The 12,608-nt window shown below is 37.1% G+C and overlaps 1 protein-coding gene and 1 pseudogene across 2 annotated transcripts; one reads left to right on the top strand and one right to left on the bottom strand.

The window, feature by feature from the left end:
- TTN5 (ADP-ribosylation factor family protein) lies at positions 1 to 5,700 on the top strand. The gene is made up of 5 exons (XM_059577677.2): positions 1 to 316; positions 412 to 522; positions 1,104 to 1,266; positions 1,921 to 2,001; positions 5,244 to 5,700. The coding sequence occupies exons 1-5, from the start codon at positions 252 to 254 to the stop codon at positions 5,379 to 5,381; spliced, it is 558 nt and encodes a 185-aa protein (XP_059433660.1). The 5' UTR covers positions 1 to 251; the 3' UTR covers positions 5,382 to 5,700.
- A 2,374-nt stretch (positions 5,701 to 8,074) lies between these two features.
- On the bottom strand, positions 8,075 to 10,086 carry LOC132165067 (large ribosomal subunit protein uL6m pseudogene; annotated as a pseudogene). The gene is made up of 2 exons (XR_015909471.1): positions 9,810 to 10,086; positions 8,075 to 8,640 (listed from the first exon to the last, which is right to left on the bottom strand). The product of XR_015909471.1 is annotated as a large ribosomal subunit protein uL6m pseudogene (transcript).
- Positions 10,087 to 12,608: the final 2,522 nt, after the last annotated feature.

Genomic DNA, 12,608 nt, shown 5'->3' with positions numbered 1-12,608 from the left:
TTAGCAATGCCAAGCACGGTTACAGGTTACCTCCCACAGCCGCACACCTCCACGTCAGTCGGACGCCGGAGAAATCAGCAGCCACGGTACCACCGGGTCAGACCGCACGTCGCTTGGATCGTCACCAGCGGCCACCGGAGCAGCGCCAATCTTCCACTGCACACGTAGTTGGCGATCCACACACGCTCAAAGCAACCCAACCACCACACGCAGCACTGCCGCACAATTAGCACCACACACGGGCAGAGAACATGGGGCTACTCAGTATCATTCGGAAAATCAAGAGGAAAGAGAAGGAAATGCGTATACTCATGGTGTATGTAAACCTTCAATCTCTCTCTCTCTCTCTCTCTCTCTCTCTCTCTGAAATATATACATATATAATATACAAGAATGTTAAATTCTGTGCAGTGGACTTGATAATTCTGGGAAGACTACGATTGTGTTGAAGATCAGTGGGGAGGACACCAGCGTAATCAGTCCCACACTGGGCTTCAACATCAAGACCATCACCTACCAAAAGTGAGCTTTCTAAACAAATACAATTCGATCTATGTGTCGGTCTATATGTCTTGTGCTTGACATTTTTGCAAAACACGATGATTTTGTGAATTGGGCAAGGGCAATGATTATGCAGGTAATTGGTTTCTCAGTTTATAAGGCTTGCTCGGCTCCCTTTAATTGCTTAGAGATCTCAGGAAATTACATGGAAATGAAATTTAATTTCAAGACACGTTTTTGTGTCGTTTTGTTCTTTACATTTTGATTGGGTATGTCCAAATCTCCCGGCAAAGATATGATCATCTTAAATTTTTGATGTGATTGTTAAATTTTTCCCTGAAATCTGAAGAATTGTTTGTATTTTTGTTCTTATTTTTATTGTTTTTCTTTACTCTAATTCATCAAGTTGTTTAATTTATTCAATTGAAAGCTTTTCTTGGCCTTTATTGTGTACTGCTTCATTCTCTAGGTTGATCAAAACTTGCTTCAAAAAAGAATTTGGAAATTTTGTTTTTCATGTTCTTTATTTAAAAAAAAAAAAAAAAAAAAAATTGAGATTGTGATATGGAATATTGAAAATCCAGTTACCATGACATTGGCAGGTATACTCTTAACATATGGGATGTTGGGGGCCAAAAAACTATAAGATCTTACTGGAGAAACTACTTTGAGCAAACTGATGGTTTGGTATGGGTGGTTGATAGTTCGGATCTTAGACGGTTAGATGATTGCAGAATGGAACTGGATAATCTTTTGAAGGAAGAGGTATTTATCCCATATCATTTGTTCTGTGTACTTTTGTAAAAGTGAGTCATTTGGAGCTTTAATTTACCATCTTCCTTGCTTTTGTTCATTTGACTTGCTCTCAGTTGATGTTTTTTCATCATTAACAAATAGATTGAATGGAAAAACTCTATCTCGCTCTTTCTCCCTTGCTCGCTAGCTTGGTCATTCTATATGTGCGTGTGGGTGCTCGTGTGTGATCATGAGGCATTGAGGAATTATATTTGCTTATGTTTTAGAGATTCCTTTTATTTTTGATGAAGTGAACTAACAGAATGAGCCACTAAATTTGTTTATTAAATTCGAAAGTTTGCTTAACTTTTTTGTTGGGTTTATTGACCATGAACCTACTCTATATATTAAAATGCATAGCTTAAAAGTGTCTCCACTGATGGGAGTGCTTAAATTCTCTTCTGTAATTTCTCTTTTTACTACATATACTGAAACTTGGTAGACTTAAAACAATGATTTCTAATTGTTTTGTGGTTTTGGAATGCTGAAATGAAAATTTGCAAGATAAAACCTTCTCAGGAAAGGTTTTGCAAGAAAAGGATGTAGGTTTCTCTTGGGCTTCTGGCCTTTTTAATTTTCCTTTTTTGAGTTTTAGAAAAATGCTAACTTGTATTCATTTGACAGAGGCTGTCAGGAGCATCTTTGCTGATACTAGCAAATAAGCAGGACATTAAAGGTGCCCTTAACCCTGAGGAGATTGCTAAAGTAAGGCTGCTGGTGCTTCTTGTTCATGTTTTTTAACATGTCCTTTGTAGAATGCAAATCAAAATATTGTAGAGTTGACACTTGATTTCTCCTTGACCCACCCAAAGTACATTTGATTTTTGCTAAAGTAGGCTGATTTTGTTTTTGTTTTTCATGAATAGGCCGATTTTGTTTCTTTCTTTGTTTTTCTAAAGCTGCAGATTATATCCTTTATAGCCACAGGTTTCTGTAGAGATGCTATATAGTGGTGAAACTTGTTTTGTAGTACGAGTTTTTTTATTTTTGTGAGAGCCCCTACCATGAGGTCGGTGCATAAAAGGGGTGTTTTGCAGCATCCACTCATGTGTTGACACATTACCCAGTTCATTTTAACAAAATAAAATCAAAAACAGCAAATCTAAAACCAAACCGCCGGTCTAGCAAACCCACAACCAATCCACCAGCGCTGGAGAGCATCCCACCGGCCAGCATCGCCGGCCGTTTCTTCTTTTTTCTCCCAAACCCTCTTTTCTTCTTTTCTTTCTCCCAAACCCAGCATCGCCAGCCGTTTCTTCTTTCTTTCTCCCAAACCCTCTTTTCTTCTTTTCTTTCTCCCAAACCCAGCATCGCCAGCCGTTTCATCTTTCTTTCTCCCAAACCCTCTTTTCTTCTTTTCTTTCTCCCAAACCCAGCATCGCCAGCCGTTTCATCTTTCTTTCTCCCAAACCCTCTTTTCTTCTTTTCTTCTTTCTCTTTTCTTCATCCAGAAAAAACTAGAAAAACAAAACCAAAAAAAAACGGCCGGCGAAAAAACAAAACCAGCATCCCTAGTCAAACAATCCAGAAAAAACAAAACTCAAACTCCAAATCCAAATCCCCTCTTCCTCCCAAACTCCAAACCCCAAATAGCCGAACCAACAGAGACCCAACAAAGTCAACAAAATTTTTTTTCTGCAATCAGCTACTTCAACAACCCAATCAGAATATTTGTTTCAATTTCTGCAATCAACAACCCATCTGGAAATCGCAGCCCGCTTCTTCTACATCGCCGGCCAAACCCATCTGGAAAACGCAAATCCAACCTCAAAATCAGATTCTAATGCCTCAAAAATTGATTCTAATGCCTCACAACTCGATTCTAATACCTTAAAACTTGATTCTAATGCTTTAAAACTTATTTTTTGATTCAAAACTAAATCCTAGAGGGGAAAGTTAACCCTTTAGGGATTTTATCACCCTAAAGGGATCCACCGAAGAGGGAAGCCACCTGCCATGACCCAGCCGTGGGTCACAGCCAGCGTTTCAACAGACCCAGCTGCCTGGGTGGCTAGGTCTGGCGTGACCACGGCCAGCGTTCAGCAGACCCTCGGGTCTTTCTCTCTCTCTCTCTCTCACACAACATCTCTCTTTCTCTGTTAAATGACTAGGATAAGGAAGAAGAAGGAAGAAGAAGAAATGGGAGAAGAGTTGTCGGCAGGAAGGAAGAAATGGGAGAGCAGAAGAAATGGGAAGAAGAAGAAGAAATAAGGAAAAATCTAGTGTTTTAGGCAGTAGGATAGTTTTGGGCATTTTTTGTGCTTAGGGTGATGTGTCAATCTCCTATTGGGGGCTGCAAAAGACCAATTTTGCAGCCCGACCGCATTGAAGTTAAATTCTTTTTTTTTTTTCTTTAATGAGTAGTCCTACTCTTCACACTCATTTATCACACATATTTCACATCGGTTGATGTTGTGTTTTTTAAGTGGCTTTCAATGTCAGTCACTTAAAAAAAAACATAAAGAAAGCCATTTAAAACACGCAAGCTCAGCTAGTGTAAAATAGATGAGCGTGAAAAGTAGCATTACTCTTCTTTAATTGTCCAAAAATTCCTATGTCAAATGGTGTCTACACTCATATTCTTTACTTTTCTTGCTATGAACCGAAGTTTGGAGAGTGAGAATGAGTAGGGATGGCAAATTTTGACACGACCCGTGAACCTGACACGAAGTTAACAAGTTTTGGGTTTGACCTAAACGGGTTCAGGTCATAAACGGGTGACACGGACCAGACCTGTTTAAAAAAAAAAAAAATTAAAAATTAAAAAACCCTAAACTAACCTAAGGAACCCTAACAACGTAAGCTCTCTCAGTCTCCTAGCCGCACCTCTCTCTGTCTCCCAGTCTCAGCCGCGCCTCTCTCTCTCTCTCTCTCTCTCTCTCTCTCATCCATCACCCGTTTATGACTTGGACCAGACCCGTTTTTTTTAAAAAAAAAAATTAAAAAACCCTAAACTAACCTAAGGAACCCTAACAACATAAGCTCTCTCGGTCTCTTAGCCGCGCCTCTCTCTGTCTCCCAGTCCCAGCCGCGCCTTTCTCTCTCTCTCTCTCTGTCATCCATCTCTGATTCTCTGAATCTCTGCCCCTCTTTCTCCCTCTAGTGGTCATCCGAATCTCTGCGCCGCCTTCTCCCTCTGGCAGTCACGCTTGGCCTCCTCACCGGCGTGAAAACAGGCAGAAGTGGCCTCATATGGCAGCGCTACCAAATGTTCTGTGGGCGGGTGATGACACTAGTGGCTCTGGGTCATTTTGGGTTGGTGACTCCAGTGATTTCTAGCGAATCTTCAGCTGTGAAGCAACGAATCTATGGTGGGCTAGAGCTTGAGCGCTTTGATTGTTCTGGTGGTTGGTTTGCAATGGTTTGTGGACATATGGGTAAGATGCTGGTTTGTAGGAGGTATGTATTCCCGTTGGTCTTGGGTTACTGTTGCGGAAGGCCGGTGGACATTCGGTTGTAGCAGAGGTTCTATTGGAGGCTCTGTTGACGATGGTGGCGCTATAACATTGAAGCAGTGGCGCTGGGCTAGGTGTGGGTCGTGTTGGGTTACACGGCTATTTTTCGTGTTGTGTTTGTGTTTAAAAGTTCAACCTGTTTTGCTAAACGGGTTGTATTTGTGTTTAGGTTAATCGGGTCATTACGGGTCATAATCGTGTCGACCCACCAACCCGTTTTGCCACCCCTACATGAGTTTCATATATGAACACATTTACGCCGGATATCTTTATGTTGATCATGAATTCAATTATGCATCAAATTATAGATGTCTGCATGTGGTGCACGTAACATGTATCTTGTGTATCAAAGTTTTTTTTTTTTTTCTTTTTCTTCTCAATAGAAGCATGATTGAAGTAATAGGTATTTAAACAAATACACTTGATTACTGTATATATATTTATATAATTAACTTCTGAGATTCTGAAATGGTTATTATCGTACTTGTACAGGTACTGAACTTGGAAGCCATGGACAAAACCAGGCACTGGAAAATTGTGGGCTGCAGTGCAATCACTGGTGAGGGGCTGCTTGAGGGATTTGATTGGTTGGTCCAAGACATAGCCTCTCGAATCTATGTGCTTGACTAATGCCTGATTTCATTGTAAGACTATTACCATGGCACTTGTGGCAGCTGTACTGGAATTGTTCTTCGCAAATTTTCTGTTCAATGAGAGCATCTGTGTTGTGCTCCTGAGTAATCATTCAATTCACAAGACAAATTTCCAAATGCAAGGGCTTGGCTTATCTAGGAAATTTGTAAATAAATGCATTTGCTCACTACCGGTGATTGGAGAAAACATGTAGACTCAAGAGGCTATAGGTGTTTTCAAATTAATATATTCCTTATATAAGGTAAATATGGTCGATATTTATTTATTTATTTTTTTAATTTGTAAAGTTACTTAACGATTGTCAAAATTTTATTATTCAAGTTAATTAGATAATTATTTTCTGTTTATAAACTCATAAAAATTAACATCACCAATCTTATATTATAATAAGAAAAATGCTAAAAAAATCACATTTTTATCTTCCAATTATCTCATAATGTCAAGTTAACTTTGTCACTTGTTGGATAGTTATAAAATAAAAATGTGATTTTTAGCATTATTCTTTTTAGGAGAAAATCCACTTTACTCCCCTCCCCCTCCCCCTTTTCTGAAATTTCAAAAATTTTTCAATTTGAACTCTAAAGTTTAAAAATTGGCAATGTACTATCTTAATGTTTCAAAAAATTTCAATTTAAACCTTCCGTTACTATTTTCCGTTAAATTGGACATAAATTTTTTAAAAAAAGCTTGAGGGTAATTATGTAATTTCATAGATTTTCATCCAATTTGACAGAAATTAATAACGGAAGGTTTAAATTGAAAATTTTTGAAATATTAAGGGGGTACATTACCAATTTTTAAACTTTGGGATTCAAATTGAAAAACTCCTGAAACTTCAGGGGGGGTAAAGTGGATTTTTCCCTTCTTTTTAATAAATCAAATGAAAACTTTTAGGGAAAACTTCAGAAAGACCCCCCTGAACTTCCAGCCATTTTGACATACCTCCTGAATTTTCAAAACTCTTACTTAAGCCCCCTAAACTTTGATTTTCTCTCACTTTGGACCATTTTTACTTTTTATACCCATTTTACCCTCAATTAAAACTACGTCGTTTTGGACTCCAAAACTACACCGTTTTGGGCTTCAAAACTACATCACCACCCAACCCAAAACGACGTCGTTTTGAGCATAATATTAAAAAAAAAAAATGAAATCGGGGGTGGCTTGGGGGGGGGGGGGGGGGTGCGATCCCCTTTCTTTTTTTTTTTTTTAGGCCAAGGGGGTGGCCGGACCACCCCCTTGGCCATGGGGGTGGCTCCCTTGGCCAAAAATGGGGTGGTCCGACCACCCCATTTTGGCCAGTGGCCCCGATTTTTTTTTTTTAATTTTTTAATTTATTTATTTTGCTTTTCTTTTTTTTTTAAAAAAAAAAATTAATGCCTAAAACGACGTCGTTTTGGGCTGGGTAGGTGTTGTAGTTTTAGGACACAAAACGACGTAATTTTGGGGAGGGTAAAATAGGTATAAAAAGTCAAATTGTTTGACTTTAACGTTAAAAGGGTCCAAAGTGAGAGAAAACCAAAGTTCAGGGGGCTTAAGTGAGAGTTTTGAAAATTCAGGGGGGTATGTCAAAACGGCTGGAAGTTCAGGAGGGTTTTCTGAAGTTTCCCCAAACTTTTTATCTTGAAATCTTCTATTTATATTATATCTTATAATCTTATCTACAATCTTAAATAATTTCATCTCGAGTCTAAACGTATGTTTCAGTGTGTGTATATCACAACTTACGATCTATATTTATTAAAATAGAAAGATATATACACAAATAAGGGTACTTAGTACCTCCGTTAGGTTTTGTCACACATGTTATCACATAGAAATGCCACGTATCCTAAAAATTAATTAAAAAATTAAAACCTAAAAAAATAAAAATAAAAATATTGGGTGGCCGGGCCACCCCATAAATTTTCATTAGAAAATTCTCTGTTATCTTTTTAAACATTTAAGTTCTCGTTATAAAATTCAAAACAATAATACAAAAATAATAAAATTAAGGGTAAAGTTCACTAACCCTCTCAAACTATCATTACAATGACAATTGACCCCTCAAACTATCAAATGCGACAATTTACCTCTCAAACTACCAAAACAATGACAATGTAACCCGAATTTTAACAAAATAACAAAATTACCCTTACTAAAATAAAAATAAAATACTAATTTTTTTTTTTTTTCAAATTTTTAAGAATATTTTTGTCTTACTGAAAATTCTATAGGGGTAATTTCGTAATTTTGTTATCATTGGGAGGTTACATTATCATTGTTTTGGTAGTTTGATGGGTAAATTGTCATAATTGATAGTTTGGGGAGGTAAATTGTCATTGGAGTAGTAGTTTGAAAGTATTAAGTAGACTTTATCCAAAAATTAAAACCATATTAGAGTCAAATTGACTTTGTACCAGTTTGGCTTATCCGAAATTTCTATTTAAGCTCTGTTCATTTAATACATTACTCGGCCTCAAGTTGAGTTTATACAAGTCGAGCCCAAACAGTTCATAACAGCTCGGCCTAAGAGCATTAATAATAAGGTCTCTTTCTTGGGGGAGAATAATAATAATAAGGTCTTGGATTAAAGCAAAAAATCCGAACTCATTCAGAGAAAGCTAGGTAGGTCAATTATTACAAAGTTAAATAAAAGGCACAGGCTACAAGAATTCCGAGGCTGAAACTCATCTTGGCAAAATGAGGCATAGTATGCCTCCAACAGTTGTTGTCTCCTCTTTGCAATCATTTTGATTTCTTTCCTTGTTTCTTCATTCAGAGAAAATTAGGTCAATTATTACAAAGCTCTTAAAGCTAGTTTAAATAAAAAGCACAAGCTACAAGAATTCTGATGAGGCTGGAACTCATCTTGGCAAAATGAGGCATAGTATGCCTCTCCAACAGTTGGTCGTATCCTCTTTGCAATCATTTTGATTTCTTTCCTTGTTTTTTCTTGATAACTTCGTCAACGTACATTATACCCTTGCCTTTGTACACTTCAGGCGGCTTACAGCTACGAACAGTAGCAGCAAACTGGTGAACTCTTTGCTTGTCTAGTCCAGTGCAACAAATTACATTGTTTTTGAAGCAGAAAACACGAACAGCTGGCGGAACGGTCAGCTCAACCTCATGACTGTATCCCAATTTCAAAAACAAGAGGCGTCCTGCAGCTTCAGCTCTTGCTTTGTACCCAACCCCCACGATCTTAAGAAAGCGAAAGAATTTGGCTTCCATTGAGGCTTAATGTTCTCTTCTGAGATAAACAAACAACAGTGAACAAAACTTAAACAGAAAAACAAAAGCCAAAGGAACCACAAATTATCTTCTAAGAAGAAATAATTTACATTTGGCATTTGAAAAATCTTAGTTGTTACGATTATTGAAAGATGGAATCTTAGGGGGAACAAATACTCTTCCTTGTAACTAAAAGCGAGTACTAAATAAAACAAGACGTGCATTGAGAGCTCAAATCTATGTTTGTTAAAAAAATTATTTTGACTTTTGTTTTCTGTTCTCAAAACACAAAATACTCAAAGCTGTTTTCATCTTCAGACTTCATGTATCATTAGAACACATTTTCAAAACAAATACAAAAACAAAAACATCCTCGAAAACACGTCATCAAGTCGACAGATAAAGAGAGAGGCTCAAGACCTTAAGTTATTGCTTGATTTCTGAAAACAAAGAAAGGGGGAAAAGATAAATGGGCTTTGGTAATGCCACGATGTCTTCCACTCACCAACAGAAAATCAAATATTTACTTCCAACAATTTAGAGGGAGAAAAGCTTAAGCTCTTAAGTTATGCTTGATTTCCGAAAACGAAGAAAGGGGAAAAGATAAAATGGTATTTTTGGTAATGCCACTATGCCTTCCACTCACCAACAGAAAATCAAATTTTTACTTCAAGGATTTAGTGAGAGACTCCTGGGTTCTTAAACCCATTACCCAAAACTCCAACATGATTAATGCTCAAACAATTCATAGCAACCAGGTTCAAAGTGAACAGTGCAAACTCCAAAATTCTTAAAAAGAAATCATGTGCATGAGTGCATCCCAACATAAACATCAAGTCATTTCCAAGGCTACCCAGTCATACACAGCCCCTAAAAAATGGTATAAACCACTTCCCACAATCCCAAGAACTCCCCAAATCACACCCTGAGAACCGAAATGAAACCCTCCTTAAACCCCCGAATTGTGGAATTCGGCCGAGACTTTCAAATGGGCATTATCAAATTCCATTCTATTAGATTTTATTCTTTACTCGCTATTATAAACATAAATCAAGCTTTTAAATTGATAAAATTTAGAAATTATGGATGCCGAGCCAAGAGGGCGCTAGCCAACCAAAGAAAAACAGAGATCGCTTTGTGCGTGTGTGGTGCTAATTGTGCGGCAGTGGGATATTTCTCAGCCGTTACCTGTAGTGCTGCGTGTGGTGGTTGGGTTGCTTCGAGCGTGTGTGGATCGCCGTTGACGTGTGCGGTAGAAGATCGGCGCTGCTCCAGTGGGTGCTGGTGACGAACCGAGCAACGTGCGGTGTGCCCGGTGGTCCGGTGGACGTGGAGGTGTGCGGCTGTGGGAGGGTGCTTGGCGTGAGAACAAGAAATTTGGAGAGGATAACAAAGGGTTTTGATGGGCTAGGGTCTTAATTTAATGTCACTTAATCTTGTTTTTGGTTTAAATGTTAGGAATTAAATTGATGAAAAAAAAAAAAAAAAAAGGTTGAGTTGTGTTGCTAGAAGATTAGGGCGCCGTTTGTTTTGTGGAATAGACCCCTGGAATAGAATAGCTATTCTTATAGAATAGTTATTTCAATGTTTGATAAGAGTCTATTCTTAAAATTAATTATTCCCATGAGAATAACTAATCTCATCCACATAGGAATAGTTACTCCTCTAAAATAAGAGGAATAGATATTCCTTATGAAAAGGATAAAGTTTTCCAAAAAAAAACCTTTTTTTATTTTTTATTTTTTTAATCTCAAACTTAAAAAATAAAAATTAATTAATTAAAAATAAAAATTATGCGGGTGGCCAACCACCCAAATGGATGGCCTTGGCCAACCCCGATGAGATTCTGGGGAGTGGCCTCATCACCCCAATTCACATCGGAGGTGGTCGCACCACCCCGGAATCTTACCGTGGGTGGCCAAGGCCACCCTCAAATCCACCGAGAGTGGTTGCACCACCCCCAAAGCACCTCGGGGTCCACCCTAAGGTGCTCCAGGGGTGGTGCGATCACCCCCAGGTCATGCAAGAGGTGGCCTGGCACCCATGTAATTCTAGGTTTTAAATTTATTTATTATTTTTTTCAAACAAGGGTAAGATTTTTGATAATTTTGGTTCAATTCTCATTAGAATACATATGTTGTTGCCAAACTAAGGAATATGAATAACTATTCAATTCCGCCTTCATTTATTCATAGTAATAGCTATTCATTTTCCTAATAGAATATTCAATCCGTGAACCAAACGAGCCCTAGGTGTTTGTTTTTTCTTCTTAAATTTAGTATTTTTTTTTTTTTTTTTTTTTTTAAGTGTTCAATTTAGTATGAAATTGCAATAATTATTGTAATGAAAGAAAACTAAATTTCTTTAATTTTTATTGTTTTGTATATATTTTTATTTTTTTTATTAAGTGTAATGTATGATGTTATTTTATTAGCGCTTACCTGACATTTATTAAAATTCGGCAAAGAATTTAATTGTAGGAACTAAATTATTTTTTTGACATATCTTAAGAATTTATGAGTTTATTTTCATACCACAATAAGTTAATTGTAAATCACGTAAACTACATCGACTAATTTTACATTTTTTTCCTTTTTTTAAAAAAAGGGAAATTATATATAAAATCCTTAGGTAAACGCGCTTTTTTAAAAAACTCCCTGGGTATTTTTTTTTGGAAATTTAGTTCCTGGGTAACTCGAAATTACAAGAAAACTCCCTACCGTCAATTTTTGTTAACTTCCGTTAGTCTACTCAAAACTCACCGTTTTATCTAATTAAAATATTATTTTTTTTTATTAATTTAATTTAAAAAATTCAATCTAAAAAAAAAAAAAAATAAAAATTTGAAGGGTGGCCAGGGGTGGCGGTGCCACCCCTGGCCACCCCCCCAACCCCTATGGGGTGGCCGCAAGCCACCCCAGGGGTGGGCGAACCACCCCTGGGGTGGCTTGCGGCCACCCATGGGGTGGAAAGGGGTGGCCGCGAGCCACCCCAAACCACCACTGACCAATCAGGATTCAGAAATAAGCTTTAAGTCTAAAGGTCTTTACGAACCGGCATATCCAGCTCTGGCAATAGCAATTCCTTCCCCTATAGAAGATCCCCCAACAACAATTGGGTAAAAACAACTTCTCTGAATATTTCGGTGAGAGATTCAGAGGGTTCCATACTTTGGGTCCTTCTGTAAATTCCTATAAGGTATCTCTTACTTTGCACTCTCTCTCTCTCTGAACCCTTTTGATCTGTTAAAGCTTAGATCTTTCTGTTAGATTCATTAGAAATTAGGGTGGCCAGGGGTGGCGGTGCCACCCCTGGCCACCCTTCAAATTTTTTTTTTTTTTTTTTTTTTTAGATTGAATTTTTTAAATTAAATTAATAAAAAAAATAATATTTTAATCAGATAAAACGGTGAGTTTTGAGTAGACTAACGGAAGTTAACAAAAATTGACGGTAGGGAGTTTTCTTGTAATTTCGAGTTACCCAGGGACTAAATTTTCAAAAAAAAAAACCCAAGGAGTTTTTTAAAAAAGCGCGTTTACCTAAGGATTTTATATATAATTTCCCTTAAAAAAATACATTTATGACTTTAAGAAAAAGACCAATAAAAGAGAATTAGGATCCATTGAATATATTTAGATGTCAAAAACTGGCCATATTTCAGTATTTGTTTTCTTTTCCATCATTGTCTTTCCTACAATTGCTCAAAAATTAACCTTAAAGGTATAGGAAGCCACAATGTGTGTTAGAGCATCTCGAACAAGAAGAAGTAGACAAAATAGTTACCTAAAAAGTACAAATTTTTAATTTAGCTACTCAATTTTTCATACACACTCTAACAAATTCTATATTCTACATATTTTGTTTAAATATTAGGAAAAATTACACTTACCCTCCAAAGTTTTATCCGATTTGCAACTTGATCTCCAATGTTTAAAAATTTACAATGTATCCTAACAAAGTATCAAAAATTTGCAATATGGCTCATCT

Source organism: Corylus avellana, chromosome 11 (genome assembly GCF_965113065.1).
Source record: "Corylus avellana chromosome 11, dhCorAvel1.hap1.2, whole genome shotgun sequence".
Lineage (NCBI taxonomy): Eukaryota > Viridiplantae > Streptophyta > Magnoliopsida > Fagales > Betulaceae > Corylus > Corylus avellana.
The sequence above is the reverse complement of the archived record's forward strand: the minus strand, read 5'-3'. Positions and strand labels throughout refer to the sequence as shown.

Coding starts and splice junctions, on each gene's coding strand:
- TTN5 (XM_059577677.2), top strand. CDS start 252: ATGGGGCTACTCAGTATCATTCGGAAAATCAAGAGGAAAGAGAAGGAA. Junction 317..411: donor GAAATGCGTATACTCATGGT/GTATGTAAACCT, acceptor AATTCTGTGCAG/TGGACTTGATAATTCTGGGA. Junction 1,267..1,920: donor ATAATCTTTTGAAGGAAGAG/GTATTTATCCCA, acceptor TTCATTTGACAG/AGGCTGTCAGGAGCATCTTT.